The 26,108-nt window shown below is 43.4% G+C and overlaps 1 protein-coding gene across 4 annotated transcripts; it reads right to left on the reverse strand.

Annotated features, from left to right (window-relative positions):
- Window positions 1–29: 29 nt before the first annotated feature.
- Window positions 30–24,878, reverse strand: LOC116941937 (TBC1 domain family member 2B-like). 4 transcript variants are annotated; one of them, XM_032953332.2, is made up of 15 exons: window positions 24,606–24,878; window positions 23,837–23,894; window positions 22,900–23,698; window positions 19,376–19,508; window positions 17,657–17,831; window positions 13,609–13,736; window positions 12,761–12,963; window positions 11,915–12,529; window positions 10,203–10,313; window positions 9,342–9,559; window positions 8,107–8,601; window positions 7,805–7,922; window positions 7,318–7,503; window positions 4,752–4,873; window positions 30–2,076 (listed from the first exon to the last, which is right to left on the reverse strand). In XM_032953332.2, coding segments are annotated over exons 2-15 (3,504 nt in total). In that variant the 5' UTR covers window positions 23,839–23,894; window positions 24,606–24,878; the 3' UTR covers window positions 30–1,877. The 4 variants fall into 4 exon arrangements, with proteins under 4 accessions (XP_032809223.1, XP_032809224.1, XP_032809225.1 ...); XM_032953333.2 differs by lacking the exon at window positions 24,606–24,878 and adding an exon at window positions 24,442–24,579; XM_032953334.2 differs by lacking the exon at window positions 23,837–23,894.
- Between the last annotated feature and the right edge of the window lie 1,230 nt (window positions 24,879–26,108).

Below are 26,108 nucleotides of genomic sequence, written 5' to 3' on the forward strand. Positions count from 1 at the left end.
TCAGATATAAATGAACTAAAATACCATAGTAAACCGAAAACATTTATTCAGTGATATGTAACAAACGAAAAACGTCAAAAATTGCGTGTCATTTTTAACGGAAGAGCAACAGATAAACGAATTTCATTTAGCAAAACACTCAAAGTGGAAAAAGGCACAGATCAGCTTATGCTCAATAAAGCATTTTAATAAAAACTACTACAACTTATGAAAAATTTAGATTTAAACAATGAAACGAATATTTAAGTGCAGTACTTATGAACATCATTTAGTTCAGGAAAGTCTAAATTCTGTAAACACTTTTAATTTTTTTTTGCAATGGTGAAACATCAATCAAACACGATTGTAATTGGTAAATTCTTATGCACAGATATTTTTAGTAATATTTGTTTTATAAACTACTTTTTGCCAAACCAGAAAGATAAAGTATTACTGTGTTTGGACAAAAGTAGGTTATACTTTCTTTTAAAAAAAGTATTCACATCGTAACAGTTATGATAATATGAAATAATACAGCAAGGGTGTACGGAAATAAAACACCAAGTTTGTCACTTTCAATTTTGTTTAAATCTGGACCATCTTTACTAAGTGACTATTTTATCATCTCAATCTACAGTTCTGTAAGGAAATGCATTTGTTGCCAATGAATAAGGATTACATATTCAACTACCATATAGTCTGCTAATGAAAAAGTGCAGATAAAATAGAGATGCTATAAGCAGATAATACAATCAGGCCTTTGCAGCAAGGGAAAGTTATCATGAAGGTTCTACTATAAGTGGATTCTAGAAGTACAATGACATATTAGGATACAGATGCTTTTTTGTAACAATAACACTTTAGATTGGTATTTGCCCTGCTTTGTGCAACAGATTATAGTTTTTACAACGCAGGCCAATGCATATTTCATGGTAAATGCAACAAGTGAAATACACTTGCAAAAGAAATCCTTAAGTAAAAACAGATTGTACTGAAAGCAGGCTAAAAAATACACTTCCACAAGAAAAAAACGTCTAACTCTGCAATGCAGTTGCAATGCATCTCCTCTAGTACAAACAATGTTTGCATATCAAATTAGTGCAATTAAAATTGTGTTCAAACTCCTTTAGATTTCTATTAACTTAAATGATCAAATCCCTTTCAAACGTAAATAAGTCCCCAAAGAAAAATGCAGGCAAAAGCTTCACTGCTGCCATTTATTTATTAGATTAGAGCATGCAAGAATGGATGATCAGTACTTATCACTGCCTTTTAAATGAAACATAATCCGCACAGTTCAGGCTAAGGAGCTTGGGCCCTCAAAGAAAAAATGAAAGTTTGGCAAAAAAAAACTTGCATCTTACTTACCGGAAATAAAAACAAAACAGTCCTTTGTCAATCCAGCAATAGATGGCCTCTAAATGTCGTCATTTTTTTGCTTACTTTTCCTCTACTTAGCACTCCTATCATGTGTGTTTTTTATTGTTTGTTGTTGTTACGTTCTGACCCGCCCCTACTGGACATCTAAGAAAATAGCTTTATAGCTCATCGGATTCCTCCAGTACAAATATAAATTCTGATTCTGGAGGCAAGGGGGAGCTTATTACCATTGCAGATATATTTGTCACTGAAGCTATCCATGGCAAGGAATCCAACTTAGGACACCAGGTTGATAGACCAATACACAGACCACTGTACCACAGCTCCACTTGACCAGTAATGACATGCTATTTAAAAAATAAATCCATACCAAAACGCTCACTCTGCCATACAGCTGAATTCTATCTCCTCTACCTTTATATGTTTACGTGTCACTGTGCAGATTTTCCTTCTATTGCTGCATGCAAAATCGTTCCAATCACTGTGCTTAACGGCCATGATATCCGAGTCGTTCCCATTCAGGAATCCTCCTCCTCCTCGGAGAGGAAGCTTTTCTCTTCAACTCCGATGTTCTGTCGATGGCGCACAAACTCCAAACGGACGCGTTCCAGCTCACTCAGCTCGGCACGCACGCGGTCCCGGTGCTGCACCCGCTTCTGGTTGATGTAGCGCATCGGGAATGGATTCATGTCCACAAAGGCAATCGTGGCCAGCTGCCTGCAAAACGATTGTCAGGGCAACATTAATGATCTCATTTACCTTTAAAACAAAACAAATGTTCAAATTGCTCAATTTAACTTTAAAACATGGCAATTCTCGCTCCTTGCAGACAGACAAATGTCCATTTTCAGGCTAGGTGGTGAGTCATCTTGTACTTCCAGGGACAGTTGCCACTGGGTGTGCCCTTTCAAATGTTTGAAATGAGATTTAATGTAAAATGCTCCCAGATGCCCAGCGTGAAGGTCGCCACATCAAAAACAGATCATCACTAATGCATTCATATATCGTATTCACGAGTATACAGTGAGGGAAAAAGTATTTGATCCCCTGCTGATTATGTACGTTTGCCCACTGACAAAGAAATGATCAGTTTATAATTTTAATGGTAGGTTTATTTGAACAGTGAGAGACAGAATAACAACAAAAAAATCCAGAAAAACGCATGTCAAAAATGTTATCAATTGATTTGCATTTTAATGAGGGAAATAAGTATTTGACCCCCTCTCAATCAGAAAGATTTCTGGTTCCCAGGTGTCTTTTATACAGGTAACGAGCTGAGATTAGCAGCAAACTCTTAAAGGGAGTGCTCCTAATCTCAGCTTGTTACCTGTACAAAAGACACCAGTCCACTGAAGCAATAAATAAATCAGATTCCAAACTCTCCACCATGGCCAAGACCAAAGAGCTCTCCAAGGATGTCAGGGACAAGATTATAGACCTACACAAGGCTGGAATGGGCTACAAGACCAAGGCCAAGCAGCTTGGTGAGAAGGTGCCAACAGTTGGTGCGATTATTCGCAAATGGAAGAAACACAAAAGAACTGTCAATCTCCCTCGGCCTGGGGCTCCATGCAAGATCTCGCCTCATGGAGTTGCAATGATCATGAGAACGGTGAGAAATCAGCCCAGAACTACATTGGAGGATCTTGTCAATGATCAAGGCAGCTGGGACCATAGTCACCAAGAAAACAATTGGTAACACACTACGCCGTGAAGGACTGAAATCCTGCAGCGCCCGCAAGGACCCCTGCTCAAGAAAGCACATATACATGCCCGTCTGAAGTTTGCCAATGAACATCTGAATGATTCAGAGGACAACTGGGTGAAAGTGTTGTAGTCAGATGAGACCAAAATGGAGCGCTTTGGCATCAACTCAACTCGCCATGTTTGGGGGAGGAGGAGGAATGCTGCCTATGAACCTAAGAACACCATCCCCACCGTCAAACATGGAGGTGGAAACATTATGCTTTGGGGGTGTTTTTCTGCTAAGGGGACAAGACAACTTCACTGCATTAAAGGGAGGAAGGCCGGGGCCATGTACCATCAAATCTTGGGTGAGAACCTCCTTCCCTCAGCCAGGGCATTGAAAATGGGTCGTGGATGGGTATTCCAGCATGACAGTGATCCAAAACACATGGCCAAGGCAACAAAGGAGTGGCTCAAGAAGAAGCATATTAAGGTCCTGGAGTGGCCTAGCCAGTCTCCAGACCTTAATCCCATAGAAAATCTATGGAGGGAGCTAAAGGTTCGAGTTGCCAAACGTCAGCCTCAAAACCTTAATGACTTGGAGATCTGCAAAGAGGAGTGGGACAAAATCCCTCCTGAGGTGTGCAAACCTGGTGGCCAACTACAAGAAACGTCTGACCTCTGTGATTGCCAACAAGGGTTTTGCCACCAAGTACTAAGTCATGTTTTGCAGAGGGGTCAAATACTTATTTCCCTCATTAGAATGCAAATCAATTTATAACATTTTTGACATGCGTTTTTCTGGATTTTGCTGTTATTTTGTCTCTCACTGTTCAAATAAACCTACAATTAAAATTATAGACTGATCATTTCTTTTTCAGTGGGCAAACGTACAAAATCAGCAGGGGATCAAATACTTCTTTCCCTCACTGTAGCTCTCCCCTTGAGACTAACATGGATATGTATAAGAATAAAGATAACTTCATGACTTAACTTCTAAACCTCAACATATTAAAGCTTATGGGCCACAACCATAAACAGCATGTATGTATGTTGAACTTATTTTACACCGTACGTAACCAACTGTGCTAATCAGAGGTGCATCCACATAAACCATTGCAGGTGCCAATGCTTGATGCATAAATGGAAAAATTCAAACTCTGGTTTGCGACTGTGGTCACCCAGAACAGACCATGGAACATACGACTCAATGGCAGAATCACAAATACGAAGGAGGCATCACAGCAATACACTCCCACTACTGCTGATGCAATTATCTGGTTGAACCACCTCAATCTAAAATTAAAGACGTTGCTCTACATCAAAATCATCCACATGAACAAGTTGAAATGTAATCTTCTTCATAATGCTTTCTTAATGTGGTCAGTGATTAAGCATTCACTTATACTGGTAGGAACAAAGTTGTAAACTGAGTGTACCAGCCTGCAATAGATTAATGTGTCCATCCGTCCGTCCCCTTTCAATACTTTAACGAAGTGAAATCTCGTGCTGTTGGGTGTAAAATCAGCAATAGACAGCGCAGAGACTTGATATGTCTTATTGCACCCAACATTTGGAAGTCACGTAACAGGAATGCGTAACAATGTCATAAAATTGCGCAAAATTCCAATGTTCCTACCAGCCCACCCTGCAGGGACCTGTTCACAAATAAATAAGCAAAGCTTCAAATATTCACAGCATCCTACCTGTAATCATGAATGGAATGAGTAAAGATGCGTAGATAATTGAAGATTGCAGAGTTGCTGTGATGCTTAATTAACTGTTCCTCGCGGCACTTCAGCATTGCCAGCGCATAGCGGAAAATCACCTGGGTTTTGCAAACAGAAACGGTTTGGTTACAATGTGCAGTTTCGAGCAAAAGCAACAACGTCTGTTTGTTCACTTTCAGCAATCAGCTGAGCAAGCCGGAATGCTTTTAAAACTCCCCCCCCCCGTCTCCATTAAGATTTGTCCGATCGTGAAAGGGGCACTTTGATGACATCATCATACGGATTTATTCTATATTGGTTAGTCATCTATCACAGGCTTTATGCATTATATACAGACTCGTTCATAAAGCCTGTCTTGGCTATGCAAACGTTTTAAATAATTATTATAATAAACCTGATATGATATTTTACAGTGTTTATCGACAGACTAACTACTCCAAAAATGTATTTTTCCGCAAAAAAACACAAAAATTGTTGACAACTCGATTGAACTTCTTATATTTAAAGGCCTACCCATCAGAAACCGCTCAATTTAAAGATTCTGTTTTTTTCTTTTATTAGAAAGAACTCAAATGCATTAACTTAATACTCCATGAGGGGAAGCTCCTGACTTATACAGATTTGAAAAACATTAAATGCGTATTTCTTTCGTTCAAACCCGTTTGAATCTGATATAAATGGAAAAACAATAAAAGATAGACCAATGGTTCTCGCTAGAATTTTATTTGCTGTTTAACGCTCTATCAAAGAAAAAAAAACAGAATCTTATATTCTGAACGGTTTCTGAATTCCATGCACAAACATGTTTATGGGGCACTTAAAATCGAGATTTGGGGGACTTAAAATTAAAAATATCGGACTTTCTGATGTATCCTGTTGTGTCCTAGAAGCTACCTATGTACCTTCCCTTGTCAGGAAGTACCCTAGAGGTTTGTGAGACATACAGATTAAGGTCTTTATTTATATAAATGTTGTTGTTGCTGCTGCAATGTGCCGCTGCAGTGTCTACCGTTATTAACAATCACACGAGTAATCATCAAAACATACACCTCACGCAGACATGCTTTCCTATAAACATTTACACCAGGGAATCAAACCGATTGGCTTTTGAGTGCGGTTCAGGTGCACTGAAAACTATTTGAACCGGTTAGAGTTCAATCGATTCAAAATGGATTTTAAGGGCTTGCTCCTGGTTAACTGTTTGTGAAAACCAGTTAGAACAAATTCAAATTTGCATATTCGCTATACATTAGTAACATTTTAAAAACCCGCGTAGCTTACCTTTTCAGGCTACAACGTAGGCTACACGGGAGGTCTCTGTTTAGCTAAACTTTCAATTCATTCGTTTATATGCGATGTTTATTGCAATACACGTAGAGAGAGATAGTTTAAATAGCTTCAAACACTTGTCTCTTTCTCTGTTGCAAACTGGAAGCAACTGCGAGACGGAGATGCAAAGACAAAGGGAGCTGCAAAGGAAAAAAGAACACAGATGCACACACAAATGGAGATGTCCATGAAGGAAGGGAAATGCACAGGAAAAAGGAGTTACAGAGGACAGATGCGGAACAAATATTTGGGCAAATGTTGTTTGCAGGCACCTATGGAGGCCTTTTAATCACTAAAGTACGGTACCTATACAATGTATAGGTACAATGTATAGGTACCGTACTTAATTGTATTTATTCTACATATGCGATTAACAATGGCTTCATTCATTGCACATCCATGCCAATTTTACTGATGATATAAAGGACATTTATATCCATATTTAACAATCACATATTACTTTAAGGGATGAACTGAAGTGTTTCCTACATGTCAATCAATAATATAAACTAGTCCGTAAAATGAGGAATGCTAGGCAATGTTTATTGCGGTTTTATTGCCTGTCGAATTTGTGTTAAAGCAACCACTAAAGTACAGTGCGTGCAATAAAACGCAATAACCAACACTAGCATTGCAATACACATTTCCCAGAATGCCTCCAAAGCACTTTAAAGACTATGTCAATGTTTGTGCAGAAGTACGTAATTAACGCTCCAGTTAACCATCGTAACATTCAAATGTACAGTTGAATATAGCAAATGAGTGCATCCAGCCCTATATTTATCTTATTCATGCATCTGTATCTATGTGACTGTTATTGTCGTCGAGTCTTAATGCTCAAGACTCGAATGTGTGCAGAATCGTGTGGCTCTGTGTACAGTAGCACCATTCACCAAGTGACAGTCAATGTGCCGTGCAGCATCATCGGCTTTGGGTTTGCAGCCGATTTTAACTTCATACCTTCCAAAGTGAATCGGTTTTGAACCATTGACCCCACGTCTTTTTTTATGATTTTTATTCCAGAACACAAACAAAATCGGATTCGGTTTTCAGTTTTTGTTCCAGAAAAATATCGGTGAAAACCGGTTCTTCGCTCCGGCTTTCGTTTCTGTTCGGTTCCCCGATTTACATACGACTTAAGGGTTTCCTAAACTCGACGGTGGCTGGGCGAGAATGGCGTTTGGGAAACGTTGACACGAGGTGACGTGCCGACCTTGGTGCCCTCGTAGAGGAAGGCATCCCAGATGCGGAATACCATGTCGCTGCCAACGCTGTCCACAAACAGCACCAGGAACCAGTTGAAGGTGATGAGCGAGACGTCCACGCCATGCTGCTCAAAATGGGCAGCCAGACGCGGCAACTTCTCCGTCACCAGCTCCTTGAACAAGCGCTGGTCCACCTGTGTGCCCGTGTTGTCAGTGGCGTAAATTACACAACGTGGTGATCCTCCGATTTACTCTTGCCAGTCATCCAGCACTTTGGGAGAAAAGAGATGTGTCAAAATCCCAAAGCCAATAGGTTTTATGGTGTGCAGGAGATGGCAGTACTGTACTGCGAATTGAGTTCACGAGTGTTATCCCATACATATACGTTAATTGTCTCATATGAATTAAATTGAACAAACATCCCAATGTAAGGTCCTCATGACAGTGGAAGATTTTCCTGCAAATTAATTGACATCGTGTTGTTATGGACTGCACCTGTGATGCAAGCAACGTCTTGCTGTAGTAGTCGGGTGGCATGAGGCACTCCACTATGGCAACGAGGCACCAGAACGCCTGCTCCTCCTCCAGGTATATGAGGGCGATTGCTGCCAGCCTAGATGCCGTCACATACATCATAATGTACGTTGCATGGCATTAAATTTCACACAATTGCGCAATAATGACCACATGGGCAATTTACAAATGGCCCACTTCTCAAGCAACCTTACAATTCAAGAACCAAAAAGAACCACCTGTCTTTGCAAAAGACAATTTTCACCAACTGATTGCCGCTTCACCTGTTGAGCCCCTGGCAGTAGCCAACCTCAGGGTTGTGCCACGCGTATGCGAGCAGCACGCGCCGCAGCTTCACGATGCCCTCGGATGACTGCGTCTCGAAGTGCCGATTGTTGGGCAGCGTGCGCGGCAGGTCCAGCTCAACTTGCCGCGCCGCCGGGTTGTGTTGGCCGTGCGAGCGTTCCAGCAGCTCGCAGTAGTAGGAGGCGGCGTGGCGGCCACGTATGGCGCGCACGTGCTGCTCCACGGCCCAGCGCCACACGCGCGAGCGGAGTTCGTGCGGCACGCCAGAGCGCATCAGCATCTTGAGCTCGGGGGAGCGGCTCGGTTCGCGGCTCGCGGCCAGCATGTTCTCCCACTTGACGCGCAGCGACGCGTCCAGGCGAGTCTCGATGATGCTGAGCGAGCGGCGGTCCAGGGCCAGTGCCTTGGCCGCGAGGCGTTCCTCTTCGCCCAGGCCATCCGGCTCCGTCCGGAAGCCGTACTGGTCATACTCACTGTGGACAGATGCATTGTGGGAATTGTTATTATAGTAGATATTATTGTTATACTACTGCGTAGGTTTTTGCTGTTGTGCTGTATAGCTCTCCGAGGTGTTCTTGGGTTTTACCGGAAGTTGTTCGGCATGATGTTCAACGTTTCGCTGCACATACTCAAAGCTTTTTCAGAAACTCAACTGCCTCCGGTGTCTCCGGTTCTCATGTAAATGTATGTACATTTTATATGCAAGTATGTATATATATGTGTATGTATAGTTAAGTTGGACTGGGATCAAATTGATGAAAACTGGAGCAGATTGGAATTCATTTAGAAAACTGAATTTGATAATGAAACAGAATTTGATAAGGAGTTTCTAATCCATTTGAACACCACAACTGTCTTAAGACCCAAAAACTAAACATGGACAACTGTTAAAAAAAAGACATCGAACCACCACATTGCTGCCTGCGAAAACAATGTATTTAACCTGCAAAGTCGAAAAAGTATGAAGGCAGTGACGAAGCATGGTTGGAATGGGCCGTTGTGCAAGGAAATAAAATGGGGCCCCCCATGTCCAATTTCCTCCCTCTTTGTAGCTCAGCACATGGGTCCCTACGGTCCATATGCCCCGGTGCAGTTGTCACCTGTACACACAATAGCTGTGCCACTGTATGAAGACGAATACGAAGACTGTTGGCAATCATTGTAATAAAACAAGTTTGCAAGCACGTCTCGACAAGAGGGAAATGCTCGGCACCTGGTCAGGATGGGCCGCGCGATCAGCTGCTGTTGCTGGTGTTCAGTGCCGTCGGGCGTATACACGTCGGCCATCATGGCCTCCTCCAGAAGACGGGACACCATCTCCTGTGAGTGGGAATCCTCGCTGGTGCCCGAGCGCAGAGGCCCGCTCGCCTCCTGCAGCAGCACCAGGTAGCGGCTCTCCAGCTGGCAGCAGCGAGCCTCCTGCATGCACATCTGAACGGGCGCACAGTGCACGAGCCATTGCAACGTATTATATACGTCTGCGAGGTGTTTTTGCGATTGTGTTTCTCGCATTATTAATGCTTTCCAAAGAAGGTTCAAAGCGTTTTTGCATGAACTCTGTCCATCCGTTTTGTAAAAAAAGGACTCCCTTATAAATTCTTTTTTTTTTTCTCAATAGGATCTCACCTGGTATTTACTGTTAGGAAAAGTAACTCTGTGCCAGCAGGACACATCGTGAAAAAGGATGACGGCCGAGAGACAACACTGGTAATGAAATGGCAGAGTGGAGAAAACGTGCCCCAAAAAATTGCCCCTGTGGAGATGGAGTGATGATATCAATTAATGTGCAGGAGTGAGACGGAATGTGACATTGCAAGACTGTGAAGGATGGCGATGGTGTAGGGATGCCTTTGTCCAAAAGCGAATGAACAAAGGGCTCATGATCTGATGACGATACTGCTGATGATGAATGCAAACCCAATACCGCGCAGAGATGGACAGACGGAATTATGCGTTTATTTACCTCGAATACCGTTTTTGCAAAGAGGTGCTTAATTATGCAAGAAGAGGCACAGATTTGTTTAGCTTTTTTTCCATTAAGTGTAATTTCTTCAGGGTTACGAATGCAAGTTACCTTTTCCTGCAGTGCTGCCTCTCTGTCCTCTGCCCTTTTCCACAGTTGCCCAAGTTCCATAATCTCCTTGTTGAGGAACTTGTTCTGTGTCTTGTAGGCAAGGATGTCGTCCTGAAAATGTTGATCATTTATCTCAGAAGTAGTACCGAATATTTTAGATGCCTTAAAAATAGTTATCACATTTCCTTTGTCTAATTCAGCTGCAGTGACTGTATATGGGTATTCATTGACATCCAGTTTCTCTATCAGGGAGATAACCACTAGGTAATTACCAGTCTCAAACATGCGTTCGTATGATTTCTGTGCAGTAAGAGCGAGTGCAGTTTGCCCGAGATGGTGTTTTATTCAACATCTCTCTGCGACCATGACGACTGAATTCTAATCAACAATCTTTTCATTGTGAAGCAGTTTTGGCAAAGCCTTTGTCCAGCGATGGTGCCCATCCCTCCATCCGAGCTATCACGAGATTTTTCTGTCGGCATTTTAACTGTTGGGCAACCAAACATGATTTTACGCCGTTGCCTGTGTAGTGGGTTCCGCGGAGACACAGACTTTAATCTGGAGGCACCACGTTTATTATACGGCCCCAACAGGGCTACTACTTTAACGTTACAACGGGTTAACTTGACCCCAACCGGGTCACTACGTAACCGGGTCAGCACGGTAACTTCTTCCTGACCCACGGAGCCTGAAAGTACAATCTAAGACGGACGAGACGGAGCACGGTGAGTTCACTCCAAGAGACAGCCGCGATCGCTCCCTCCCCATCCCTCTTATCCTCTCGAGCATGGCCTCGCTCCGCCTCCAGCCACGCCCCCTTCTCGATCTCTCCCGAAGGAACTGGGGCCAGCGTGACATGTCCCTCAAGCCCCCTTTTCGGGCCCCTTGCTACCACGTGCGGTTCACGTGCCCTCTCTCTCCCTTCAACGGGACCATGCCCTCTAGGGCCCGTTTCACTGCCATACCTCCGCCGGTGCCAGAGAGAGGTACGAGACATATGCAATTACCTGCTCGTGAACGTAGATGGCGTACACGCCATAGAGACTATTTACATATCTACACCTTGGTTAATCGTGAACGGAAAACTATTGAACATTCTCTGTAGTTTCAGAGTCTTACTTTCCTGTTGACGTGGCTGTGTGGCTACAAGATGATCATCAAGACGAACAACACCTTACCTGTTGATACCAGTCGTCAAGTAGTTTACAGTCTATGCATAACTCAAATAAAATCTTGAGAGTTGTTGTGGCGAATGTAGATAATAAAATAAACAAGCGGAATCATAATTTCAAAACAGTGGTTCTGGGTGTCTTAAACAGGCATTGGCTTGATGTATTGACGTGGCCATAATGAAAATAAATAAACACACAAGACAACCCATCAGCCACGCAGCTTTCTGAGAGTGCACAATTTTAGTAGCATTGTTTTAAGATAAGCAAACTCCGGACTGATTTCGACAGTCTTATCAGCAGTCAGGCAAAAAGAAACCAAATAAATAAATAACCAAAAAAACTCTTCTCTTGTAGTGACAACTATTCTGTATATCCTGGGTTGTCTGACATGAGGTTGAAGCTTCATTACAGAAAAAAATACCTTAAAACCACATCGTGGATCTAAAGTATTTTTTTGAGTTTAGATTTCCTGGAACTTTGTGGTGGTGTTTTATTACAGCTCGTCTAAACCAAATAAGTTCGAAACCACCACTTCCATACCTCCAGTTTTTGCATCTCCTCTTGTTGGACGTGAATGCCTTGGTTCCTCATGCCACTCAAAGTGGCTGTGGCCATGCCCTCCCTCAACTCCTTCTCACCAAGGCGCCTGGTGAGGTGCACAATCGTCTCGTCCTTGACCTGAATCACGACCGAGTAAGTCCTCACAATCTCTTGCAGCTCCTCCACTTTCTTTTTCAGCGCTGCAACCTCCTGCCGCAGAGAGCCGCCGCCGCCTTCTTCCGTCAAACTCTCCCCGACCTCTCGCTCAACAAACCCAACGGATGCCCGGTGCTGAGCGTCACTCTTATCGCACGCCTGATTGCCACCCTCCTCCGCCTTGGGACTCACTGGCACTGCAAAGTCAATGAGCAGCGTGACAGGGACGTCGCTAGTGCTCGCTGCTCTCCCGCCGCCATCGCCAGGAGATGCAGATGCGTCAGCTTGCTCCGAGGAGCCCGGCCGGGCGTACACGGTCTCTACCCGGCTCGACAGCTTCTGCACCCGCTGCTGCGCCTGTTGCAGGATGTTGCGCTGCAGAGTTGAGCTCTCGCGCTCTCGCCTCCGCTGCTCCTGATGCACGGAGTGCAAACTCTGCTGCAGGAGCCGTACAACCTCCTGGAAAACAGTGCGTGTAGTCTTCTTCTTATTGAGAAACAAAAATATTCCTCAACTGCCGCAGTTATAAATGTACACTTTGCAGTTTTTTTCCCAGTATTATTTCAAATTCTTTAAAAAAGCAATTGCAAATCGCATACCAGATTGTATTGTCTGGGAGCTTACCTGGTAATCCCATAGGTTCTCACCTGGCTATCTATTAGCAAGCAGCTATATCACCCCACCTCCTACCTTCTGTGTGTCCAGCTCCTGCCGTAATCTGGACACCTCCATCTCCAGGTCAGCATCGCTGGTGTCCACTGGGACCCCAAGGTTTTCAGTGTCATTCAAAGCCCTGCTCAGAGGCCTCCTCTTCATCCCCAGCTTGTTCCGGAAGCCACCCAGCGACATTCGCTGCCGTGGTGCTGGCTCTGGATATGCCTGGGGGTTTGGCCCTTTAGCAAAGACACAGGACACAGATCTATGAACAACTTGCAGTGTTCAAATGTGAAATATCACACACTATGAGTGGATACTGGGACGTTTTTCAACATGTCCTTGAAAGTATTTAATTTTCAAAAATAATGCTGTCTTTCCATCTGCACAATGAGATGACGTCATACGGTGCATGACTTATATTGTAAGATGACGCCACAATAAATGATGTGACAGAAGATGACGAGGCATGATGTCATAGCCAAATTTTAGGCAACCCTTTGATAAAATTAGCCAGTTTCAGACAGGGAAAATCCCTAATAACAATGCAATGTTTTTATATAGTTTAATCTATATTGGATCGTCGTTACGAGCGTTAATGTCACTTCCCACTACAGACAGAAAGAAAAACAGACAGAGCAAATTCATGAATCTTTTCAATACGAGTTAGAAAGCTTGAAAAAGTATAATTGTATTATGTACTTTATTAAAACATACTGCAGACGTAATTGTTGACCAGGGTTGTGGACAAACAGCGACTGAAAATTGGAAACTTCTAATGATAACCCCGTACCCAAAATGTAAACCTCATAAAAAAATAAGTGGCGACCATGTAAAACACGTGTACATTATTAACAAGCGAAATGGGTGCATTCTTGCGGCACCTGTGCTGTCCTGCTCCCTGGGGAGAGCCACAGTGTCCACGATGTCCGTGTCGGCCGCTTCCTGGTAGAGCTGACTACGGCGATTCTCGCGGCCACCTCTGCCCACCCGCAACTGGCTCATGGAATTTCTGCGGAAGCAATGATGAGGCACGGGTAGGGGGGTGGGGGGTGTGGAGGGCCACGCAAGTTCCGGAGCAGGTTCAGGAGGACAGAAGTCAACTTAAAACGATGCAAAAAGGCAACAGATGTGAACCGAGCACATTCTCAGAAGTGAAAGCCAAGCTAAGGAAGTTCTACAAGGAAGGATGTTGGGTAAGAGGTCAAGACACAGAAAGAGATCATTGCCCTTTGTTGACTTTAAGGAGGGGGTGAGCTTATAGTAAAATTAAAAACAAAGCTCTAAATTGGACAGGATGAAGAGTGTTAGAGCCAAAAACCTACCAATAGACAGAGGACTAAAGAGAGAGAAGTTGCACACAGATCATTTGGGTAAGTATACAGTGTCAGTGAGAAAAGTGAACACCATATTAGTCACCATCTAGTCGAGTTCAGCTGACATTGCACATTCAACTCGTGTGCATTCGCAACGACCACACACACGTCCACAATCGTCCTTCTCACGATAGTGCCTCGCAGAAACTGTAGTTCAATAACATTTAAACTTATAACAAAGTTAATCAATCTAGCTACACACGGCTGCTGGAAACGGTTTCAAAACGTTTAGAATGGCAAATTTGAGTAATCTAAGTACAAAATAGATATAAATCGACCTTAAAAAGAGTATTCTACCATACTGAATTTGAAAATGAAAAAATCCGCATCTTTATTTGAAGTACATTTTTTAAAACGATGTATTGCACTGTACTTACAGTTTTCAAGAAAAATAGTGACTGTATCCTGGGAATGTGATGCTTATTAATCTAGACTAATAAAACTCTCTCTCTAGTGTTGTTTAAAAAATATATATACTACACAAGAGAGAGAAAAAAAACACAAGCTGATCGAAAAAACAGAGGGGTTAAAAGCATGTGACTGCTTTGCAGAAAAAACAAAAGGAAGTGACATCAGGAACAGATTTCCTTCTAAAAATGAGGGCAGTAAGAGTTGGGGGAAAAAAATGTTAAGGCGTTAACACGACAACAACGTCTTTCTTATTGTGAGCAGCACTTTCCTTCAAGGCCATTTACATGAAACTGGATGGCACTCATTTTCAGAATCTTTGGAGGTCACACTAATAAAAATACCCGGGTTACCTCTTCACGTGATTGTCAGTTACAGGCTGCACATGGGGGAAAGAAAAAAACGATGTAAAAATAATGGGAAAGCACCGTGGAGCTGTAATGGTGCCGTAATGTGAACCCACCTATTCTTTGGAACTTTACCAGCACCATGTGCTTAGAAGGGGATGTCTGCACAGAAACACATCCGAGCACTGTGGAGAGGTTAACCAGCTGCAATCAATACGCCAAATTCCTTTGTGCGACAGCAAGAGGAAGTGAAAACCTCTGACTATGGGTTAAAATAATAATCCCCTACAATTCTATGAATTGTTGCGATTCAGGATTCAAGAATTGATTAAAATTGAGATTTTTTTCAACAATGTTACGACTGTATGCAAGGCTCTTTTTGCCACACAAAAACCTTATATGTGTATACATTTTAAAAGTTTACTCTTTCACATGTGATTTCATGCATGCATTCCAAGCTTACTAATTTATATTAATCCACGAGTCGTTACACCCTCATGTTAAACACGCCCTACACCAGCATCACAGATTCTCTGGAATTCTCCACTTAACCTCGCGTTTGGAACTTTACCAGCACCACATGCATTTCAGTGATGTATACAGTCAGATGTGCAAGCAATGTGGCATGGTTAATCAGCTTCATTCGATTCACTGGTCGCTTAACATTGTGTATGCAGGTTTGGCGATATCCGATTCAGTGAAAACTTTTATTCAAATATGTTTAATTCATAATAAAGGTTGTTGGGTTAGATCGCGTTATTTATGTGTTGCAACCCTCCACCACGCGACACGGCCAATCAGTAAAAAATGTGTCACGTTTACAAAAGACAAATATTTCACTACTTTAGCGCACCGGTGTGTTGAAAAGTGGATCCACAACATTTACAATTTGAGAACGACGTTTAGCTGGAAATTACATCAGCATTGACCACGTCCAAGCAAAATATCCAGGAATGGGAGTGTGTTGTTCACCTCCATTTCCATGGTGAACTGAATGGCTAGGTTTTGCGCATTGAGATGATTAAAAAAATTCAATAAGTGTATTTTTACCATGTGGCCAGACAACCATAGTGTCATCGACATATCTAAACCAAATACTGTTTAGCTTGTTTATATAAACGTGTAAACTTCCATTAAGTAGAACCAACGAAGTAGGTGTATCAATGAAACACAAAACAAAAATTATACTTTAAAAAACTTTCAAATGTAAAATGGCATAATCCATCTGTACATTTCTTCACACTCCCGATCGCATTTATCTCAAGATGTTTAATATTGCAGTGCTAGTGACATGAAGCGAGGTGTTTTATGGCATAGTTTTGTGCAAGAATCACGGCCATTAACACAGTACGAGATTCACACAAAATATCGTATACCGAGGTTTCATTATGTAAGTTAAGAAAATGTTATTTACGTGCAACAATTCCTAAAAAAAATTACAAGCACACAAGAAAACGTAAAGGTACATCTTTAATATTACAGCTTCCGTCCTAGGATGGGCAAAAGGCTAATTTAAGGTCAGTTAAATACAGTGCTACAGTGACATGAAGTGACGTGTTTTATGACATAGTTTGTGCAAGCATCACTGCCATTAATAGTGCTACAGTGAAATGCAGTGAAGTCTTTGATAACATCGTTTTGTGCAAGATTCACTGCCATTAATAGTGCTACAGTGAAATGCAGTGTAGTATTTGATGACATTCTTTTGTGCAAGATTCACTGCCATTAAATTTACACAAGATACAATTATACTCCGATTTAAAAGCTTTCGTGACTGCAGTGATTCATATTCTTGGTTCTTTCGGTAAAGTCATGTTGAAGGGAAACAATAAAATAATAAAAAAATATTTTATTGTTTCATATATATTTTATTATTTTATTGTTTCCCTTCAACGTGACTTTACCGAAAGAACCAAGAATATAATTATACTCTGCTCAATTTTTTCGTAAATATTACAGCTTCTGTCCTAGGATGGGCAAAAGGCTAGTTATTTATGTTTTCTTGACCGATTCAACTGCCAGGGTTGAGGGGGGGGGCAATATCTGCTATCTTGTCTTCACCGTGCTGACAGTGATTTTCAAGCTGCGATGAAAGAAGGTAATCTTGAAGGGAAACTTCTGCAAAACATCTCATGAGCAGCTCGGGCTATCCTTGATATTCTCAAAGCTGGTGGGAGCTTTTACCAAGAATACCAGATGGCTGCATAGGAACAAATGCTTGATAGTGAAAAATGTATAGATACTGTGGTCCTCACATTGAAGTGGTTCATTGGAGGGATCCGAGGGTGCTTCTGACCAAGACGCCAAATACTGATCAAGTCGCCGATTCCTGCCTTGTGGCCTGTTCAGGCGCTGTTCAGTGCGAGACCTCTGATGCAGATGTGTCTGGCTGCCCTGCCCTTGGACATTTCTACGTTGGTTATGGGTGGGGTACTGCTTCCTTGCTAATTTTCATCACTGCTGGACCAGTTGCCAAAAAATTGGTTGATCCTATGAACGTGTGAACACCCAAGGGTACTGGCCTTGCCTACAGGGGATCGTATTTTCAACCGACTCCCAATATGACACTTTTAGATTATGCTTGCTCCACGGTTTCTTCACCTATGAGTGGAAAGTTTTTGTAAACAGTAGGTACACAGTCCTGTTTGTAGTTGTTGGCCATACTGTGTTATTTAGCACCTTGTATATTTTGTCACCTGCATTACTTGTTAAATGTTGTTGCTGGAATAATTTGAAATTTATTGCAAATTAAAAAGAAAATCACACAGCAGCTTGCCCGCGACCATGCAATGCACACGTACCGTATCTCGGTGCCCAAGTGCTTGAGTGAATAATTGGAGAGGGCAGTAGGCTGCATGGGAGCAGGAAGAATTGCTGCCAGCTGTCCCACCAGGCCTGTGGGCTCAGGGAGAGGTGGAAGGATCGGGGGCAGTGGCTCCGTGTGCGGCCCTTCACTCGCACCACCCGCCTCCTCGGCTGTGGTTCACAAGTAAAACAAAGTTGACGAGCATGACTCTGTCTGTCTCTCGCCTCGATCTGTCCGCCTTTCTCAAATGCGCAACAAACATACAGTACGTGCGTGTGTACTAAGTGATTTGCAATGGCAAGAATTGCACATAGCTAGTGGTTTAGGACACCATTTCATACAATTAGAAAACTTCCTCTTTGTAAAGCAACTCACAAAGACACTTCCAACAAAAAGACATACGAATGGAAATAAAACGCAATGAAACCATTTATACGTGTTATAATATAAAGCAATCTTAGGAAGAATATACACCTAGAAGCACATGAAATGGTAAATGAAAGTTGTACATTTTAGGTTAGAGTAATACGTGAAACACTTATTACTCTAACCTATTATATTCTTGCTGATGGCAATATTTTCAGAAGCTAAATGCCAATGTCGAAGTCTGCTAGCCACGAAAGGGCTTCAGGAGAGAGTTTGTCAAGTTTTGCTATTCCCAAATTAAAGGAGCGCAGACCAGCGGTTTACTATATGGTCCATAGTTATAGTTGAATAGCCACAATCACACTGTGACTTGTCGATCATATCATATTATTTTAGCTTTTTCACTGAATTTGGCTAAATTCCAGCTACGATTTGTGCATGCACAAATCCACACAAACACGTGTCCATGAACACAATCACTTCCATCATGCAAGTGATGTGAAAAACAACGCAATAACGACAGTTGCATGTTGCCATGGTTTAGAAGTGAGCCAGAGTGAAACCGTTTGCTTCAGAAAGGTCCCCTATTCAAGTTTAAAAAAAAAACAACCGTAACACTTTACCATCAAAGAAAACTTCTAGTGCGAAGGTGCAAGTCTGTGTACACATTTTTCACTGGCAAATATTATCTGTTCTTCCTCCAAGTTGAGTCACAATACAGTTCTCGTACTTTACTGCAGTACACCAACCAACAAATGTTGTCAGTAAAATGAACATATTGCAAGGAATCCTATAAAAATATACACCTTTTTCTGGACTTCATAAAAGGAACATAATATAAAAAAACTATCATTTTCTGCTCAGAAATGGAAAACTTAAGTAAACATAAATAGGAATAGCAGAATTTGGTGAAAAGTGGAAATGTCCAAGTTTCAAGGCTAAACCACAAACTGCTGATCAATCGTAATAATCTCAAAAATTCACAAGGCAAGACGCATCCTGTTCACTGTTGTTAATGTCTGCTCCCAGAGTGAGTCATGGCATCAGTTCAATGGTTTGTCATCATTTGTAAAGTACCTTTCTACCACATAGAAAGGTACTAAGATGATGCCAATGGCATTGCCAGTTGCATCCTGCTGGGCGTGGCTTGTACGGGGTTATCCAACTTCGGGAGGGCCAAATGTTGAGGTGACTCACATTTTTAAAAAGGGCCATAGTAATCAACCGCAAAAAAAATATAATTGCTTACAATTTACACTCGATTCATCGATGTAATCGACTAATTGTCCCAGCTCCACAATTCATAAAAAGCAGAAATGTGTCCGGTCACTAAGCTCTGCTCCCATACCCTGCGCAGACCGTGCCACAAGTCCGGCAGAGAGAGTGTCGGCGGCAGAGGCGGTGCCGATGCCCAGGCTGTGCTCACACCGCTTCTTCTGCAGCTCTTGCAGCCAGTAGAGCATCGTCTGCTGGTCTGCCGCCTGCACGCACCCATTCACAACACACCATTCAACGAGGCTCCTCCATTACCACCGCGCCACCAATATCCACTACTTGCATAAAGGTAAAGGTCACTTTCGAGACAGGACAATCTTAACAGGATTCATCATCATCATCATTATCATCAACCATGGTCTATCAACTACTGTATGAAGGCCTCCTAAATCTATTTCTATCCATCACGGTTCTGCATGTTGTAATCCATATTACTCCTGTATATGAGTTATCCACAACGTGGGTATGTTCAGCAGTGTCATTCTTTGGCCATTAGGCCTTCTAGCAGTTTGTTAAGAGTCGAATGTATTACTTTAACCCTGCGCATGTTCTCAAATCCATGCATTCCTTTTTCTGACTAAAGCACGATTTCTCTGAAAAAATTGAAAAAATAAAATAGTTTCTCTTAACTGACTGAAATATGCTCACATGAGTGTGATGCAACACTGTTTACAGTTGTATTTTCACGTCTTCAAATGAAGAAGTAGCAGTAGTCCGAGGAAAAGGAGATGTTTGAGTAATAAAACATTTAAACGGCATGGCACGATCTGTCACGAGTTAACTGGTATGACTATGTTACACAATAACCTACTCTGAACAAATGGTAACTTTGTAATCGGCCATAATGTATGATTTGTTGCATATTACTTTTCATATGATACAGCACCCAGGCCTCAACCTCTAGTTATATAACTTCACTTGACGAACGAGACACAATTCTAGATAGATTCACACTGCAGACTGAAAACCCACAAACTATACTTTTTCTCGATAAATTGAGAACACACTTGCTTGTTATTAATGACAGTACTGTAATGTACATACTCTTTGGTTCTATTCGGTAAAGTCACGTAGGTAAAAAATAAAACAACAAAAATCAGGACGCTGTCCTCTGGACAGTCCGTTCCCTTCACCTGATGAAGGCCACTTGTGTTGTGGCCGAAACGTCGTGATTTTTGTTGTTTTCTTTTTTACCTACATGACTTTACCGAATAGAACCAAAGAGTATGGATCCTTGCAGTCACGAAAGCTTCAAATCTAGAATTTAAGTACTGTAATGTGTTCGGTGTAAAATGCAGGCCATCTGATAAATCTCGAGTGTGTCTTCTTATCTATAAAAAGGCATTTTTTTGTCTTTCTGTCCGTCTGCCTGTCTGTCCGCACACTTGCAAAGGATTTGGCTCTCAAACGGTGGGGTTTAGGTGAGAGAAAAAATAGCCAGGTACCACGCCGTAAGCCCCGCGGTGAGCAAGCGCTATTCCTTTTTCACATCCCTCAACTTTAAATTAGTTAAATTAGCGATAAAGCGCGATGTTTCTTTAATTATATATTACACCACTCGGCTGACCGGGGGTTGCCCCTGGGAACGCACACGCGTCATCGGTGGTGGGATTTCTCTTTCGTCTTCATAATGCAAATAAACGCCAAGATAAATTCTTCAAAGTTTCATGGCCCCCCACCCCAATGTGTGCACTTACTACTATAGAATCCGTAGATATTATTTGTTATAGCGCTCTAGTCATAAGTGAAGCAAATTGGTACACATGAGAAGAATGTGCAGTGATGCCTACTTTATTGAGGGCGATATATTGGCACGGAAAATGAAGATTGATTGAATTAATAATTATACAAGCACTTTTAAATAAATGCGGGACTGTTTTGGAGGCAAACGAGTATCAATATGGATATGACGTTCACCTGTTTAATCCGTTGTCAAATGACTGAATGCACGTTTGCATATACTTTAATGTGGCATACCGTTGACGATGTTGAAATAATCCACTGCAACTATTTTCTAAGTGAATTATGCATCTATTTAAAGTTGAATATGGCAATACTGTAATTTCAGGAACAAGTATGTTATTTGTAAAAGAGGAAAATCTCGTGGTAACCAGATCTTAATGCGAGTAGTTATATGATGATAAAAGCTGGTAAACTGCCCATGATGGCCCGCAGAAACGATCAGTTATAAAGTAAAAAAAAAATATGTGGCGTAATCTAGCTGGGTCACTATAAACTCAGAAGTCCCAGTTTATGAAAATGAGCTTGAAGAGGATATAAAAGTTTAGCACTGTCTTTAAAATTAAAATAAGTAATGCTATGCAGTTGGAGAGCAAACATCTCGTTTAACTACTCAGAGATGCGCTGTAGTGTAAAGAGCTGAGCAAAACAGGGAAGTATAACATCTATTCAAGAACAGGCTTAGTTCTTATATATAAAAAAAAGGACACCCTGACTACTTAACCTTTTAAAAAGCTTTTTCATATGACAGGAAATAATTTAATTGAATAGAATATAGTGAGAGTTTATTGTATGTGTCTTCATGAACCAAGCGAGGACCCTATGAGAAAACTCTTTTGAGTAGAAAATCTGGGGTAAATATATGATACAGTTCAAGTAAACAGGTAAAACAGGTTAATACGTTCCAAAGCAAAGTATACACATATAAAACATACCTGTTCGCATTATATACCTGTAAACCTAAATCTTAAAAAAAAATACCTGAAAAAAGAAAAATACAGCACTACCTAAACACAAATTTTAAAACTAATGCATATCGTTTCAATCATGTAAAATAATAAAAACATGCCCCAATAATTCAAATAAAGCCACAGCTGGCATCATGGTTATATCTGATCTGCAACTGAATTCATATACTGTATTGGGTACATAGATAAAATCTGTGCGGAGGTTTGAATGTTATCCTCTCATATATCTGGGTTTTCTCCAGATGCTCTGGTTTCCTCCGACTTGCCAAACAAGTCTAATTGAAATTGACCAGACATCCTAACACAGGACCGCCTAAGAAAGAATACCCAGGAAAGCCTCGCTTATCATCATTATTACAGTGCTGCGGGGGTTTAAGATGTTGTCTCCCTCGCCTGGTATGCAGGAGGTCGTGCGTTCAAACCCGACGCCTCGATATTTGGAGTTTGCATGTTCTCCCCGTGGTCGCGTTTATAAACACCCACCTCAAACCTTTATAACATCCTGCCTCAGCAGCTCTCTCGCTATTTTATTCACCTGATGACGATTGCTTGTGTTGCGATCGAAACGTCGTGATTTTTTTTTCTCTATCTACGTGGCTTTACCGAAAGACCCCAAAAAAATATATAAACATCTGTTTAGATTATTTGGCTATCATTTGTGGCCAGGTCGCTTCTGAAAAATAACTAATAGCTCCAGTGGGCTTTAACTGGTAAATAATACATTTATTACAATTATTCTCCTGCTCACCACTAAATAAAGATCCCTCTGTGCCAAGGACACCGGCGCACCTATAGTTAAAAAAAAATATGGTTACAATTATCCCATACTTTCAACCACGCCAATTGTACGTGGCCTTGCCGAACCTTGCAGACATCAATGCCACCTCACCTCCAGGACACAGCGTCGCTCTGGCGTGCGGATCTCGAAGCGGCCGGGCTCGCCGTCCACGTCGTAGGAGAAGGAGGCGTGCGCCACCGATATGCGGCCCAGTGGCCTCACTTGTTTCGGGTCTCGGTAGTAGAGCAGCGAGCAGGAGCTCGCCTCCAGCGCGAACCAGCGAGTCTTGGCGGCTCGCAGGGGCCCCTTGCCGGCCACCTTGTTCAGATAGCCGCACAGCAAGCCGGCATCGCTGCCTGCCGCGGGCAGCTCGGACAGCGAGAGCTCCTCGAAGCCTTCGAGCTCGAGGTCGTCCTCATCTTCGTCGTCCAGGTCCATGTCTCCTTCTCGGGCAGAGTTCCTCCGCCTGCCGCCGATGCTATTGATGTTGCTGCTGCTGCTGCTGTGGCTGTGGCTAGGGCCGCCGTTTCCTTCACCTGTTCCACCACCTCCAGCCTGAGCGTCTCCACTTTCTCCACCGCTTACAGCAATGGGGCTTCCACCTTGAGCTCCACCAGATTCTAAAATTCTATCTCCTCCATCAACTTCGCCATGCCTCCCACTAAGTCCACCACCTCCACTTGCAGCACCTCTTCCACCCCCTCCAACTTCACAACCTCTTTCACCAGTTTGTGCACCTCCTGCACCATACCCTCTCCCTGCTCCGTCACTCCTGCCACCGGCTCTGTCACGTCCGGCTTCATCAGCTCTTCCTTCATGTGAACATTTGCAGTCTCCTCCTCCTCCTGCTGCTGCTGTTGGTGGAGACAGCTCAGAAGCCGCGTTCATTCTGCCCCGTGTTCGTTTAACCCTTGAAGAGAAAGCAGAGCTAAAGGAATGCAGACAACATCACCTTCAGCCCCTGTTGGGTGCTGAATGCGTGTTTGTTATATCGTATGCTGTTAAGACGAGATGGGTGGTGTACAAATCACGAGTCATACATACGTACATATTAAATCCTCCCCGCCTTGCTTCCTGCACGTGATCCTGATTTCCATTCGTATAACCTCATTGAATAAAAAAAAACACACGAAAATGCAAGCCACCGATGGAAGAACAAGACATTCCCTGAACACTTAAAGAGATATCGGTAGGGGCGCATCTGTATGGTACGAGATTGGCGGAAGTGGTTAGCGCAATGCGCGACCCGAGTCCCATTACCGCCCCACGGCTCCTCTCGAACCGTGTAGCAGCGAGCAAATCGCGGCGTGTAAACATCGGCACCATCCGGCTACTCACACGACCAATACCGCAGAGCTTGCTGTGATGTGAAACATTTAATGCTGGGATGCCAACATGCTATCGCTTTTGACAGCGGGTCACCACCTCGAGAACCATCAAGGGCGCAGGTGAAGGAGTAACTCGTAGCCAAGAGACAAAGATCCGCAAAACCCCCCTCCGCGTAAGCCTTTTAACAGAGTGTTGCGGACAAGTGCTGTTAGCGAGCAGGACCTATGAAGTAGCACGAGAAGGGGTGGGGGTGGCCAGCACCGCGCACGGCCGCCTTTGTCTCCCAAGTGGCGATGCATAACAACACCGCAGCAGGAAACTCACTTGAGGCCGAGTCCACCCAGAGGGGGTTCGTAGCGCAGCGCGCTACCCGCGACACTGCCGCTCCCCCGCCGGCTCACCACGAGAACCATCGAGAGCGCAGGTGAAGGAAGGAGGTGAAGGAAAGAGGTGAAGGAAGGAAGAAAGGAGGAGGAGGAGTAACTCACAGCAGCAGCACCAGCAGCTTGGTGAGACGCAGCCGAGACTTTCTGAACACGGTCACGCTTTCGCGACCAGTATCAACGATCCACCTTTATTTATGTCGGAGCGGGGGGGCGGGGGGGACTGTGATCCTCGCCCACTCTCCTATCGCTCTCACACTCTCTCTCTCTGTCTCTCTCTGTCTCTGCTCGAGCTCCCCCTTCCCATCGCCAAAATAATCGGAGCACTCGGAATTTCAGACGGGCGGAGTGAGGGGGGGAGGGAGAGGCCGCGTTCGGAAGCCACATCCCTGGGCGACTTCCCCGAGGCCGGCGGCGCGCGTTCGTTCACTCCAAACTCCGTTGTGATTATTTTTTCTCCGATCCCAAGGTTCTTTGCAAACCCACGGGTTTTTTTTTTCATCAGAGATTTGTTCACGAGGCAATTCAGATTTACAAACACAGACACAATTTCAACCGAGAAGATGGTTTCAAATTAAGCAACCATTGGAAAGATGTTCTAAATCGAACCAAACATTAAACTAATTTTCAATGGTACAGTATATTCTTTTCAAGTAGTGGTATCCCAAACTTTCGCAGCTGCTTAAATGCCCTTTTGACACCATCAATATGTAAACTCTCCTCCCCCCCTCGCCGGTCTGCACATGTTCACCTCCTCTACACCGTTCATCATGCTAAGTCCGCCAATTAAATGCAATTTTTCATGCTAATTCCTTTGTCAAGGCACCTTAATTCCTCTCACAAGCTTAAAGGTCCGCGGTCTGAGCGTGGCTGTGTTTCACTCCAGCGCTGTCCTCGAGACAGTCTGGTCCCTTCACCTGATGAAGGCCACTTGTGTTGTGGCCGAAACGTCGTGATTTTTGTTGTTGTTTTTTTTTAACCTACGTGACTTTACCGAATAGAACCAAAGAGTATGGATCCTTGCAGTCACAAAAGCTTCACATCTAGAAGGGTGGGGAGGGCCTGGTGGGAAGGTGGGGGCTGGGTAGGGGAGGGAGGGGCTGGGTGGGGAGGGGCTGGGTAGGGAGGGGCTGGGTGGGGAGGGTGGGGAGGGGCTGGGTGGGGAGGGGCTGGGTGGGGAGGGGCTGGTCACCCCGTGGTGCCCTTATAAAACTCAACGTTTCACCTACTCACGCCGGCTTGTGCCCGCCCTCACAGTCGGGCATATTGTGCGGAATACACCACGTGGTGCCGCCGTTGTTGACCCTGGCCATTGACCAAGCAACCCAACGTTCCTACCAGCTCCCTCCGCAGGAGAATGTGTTCTCGACTCGAGACAATAGCCCGGAACGTCGCGTGACGTCATAACGCAGGCAACGACATGACGTAACGATTGTAAAGGTCCGTCATCCAGCAGTGGATTGACCATGGCTGATGATGGTGATGTTACACAAGTCTCCCGAGCGTTGCCCGAGATTGCACTTAGAAAGTGTACACCCTTTGAATGTTTCTGACACGTTATGTGTCCGTATTTTCGTTATGGATTTTGTGAGATTATAGATGGTGAAG

Source organism: Petromyzon marinus, chromosome 13 (assembly GCF_048934315.1).
Source record: "Petromyzon marinus isolate PM22_M1 ecotype Great Lakes invasive population chromosome 13, UKy_Petmar_22M1.pri1.0, whole genome shotgun sequence".
NCBI classification, from domain to species: Eukaryota; Metazoa; Chordata; class Hyperoartia; order Petromyzontiformes; family Petromyzontidae; genus Petromyzon; species Petromyzon marinus.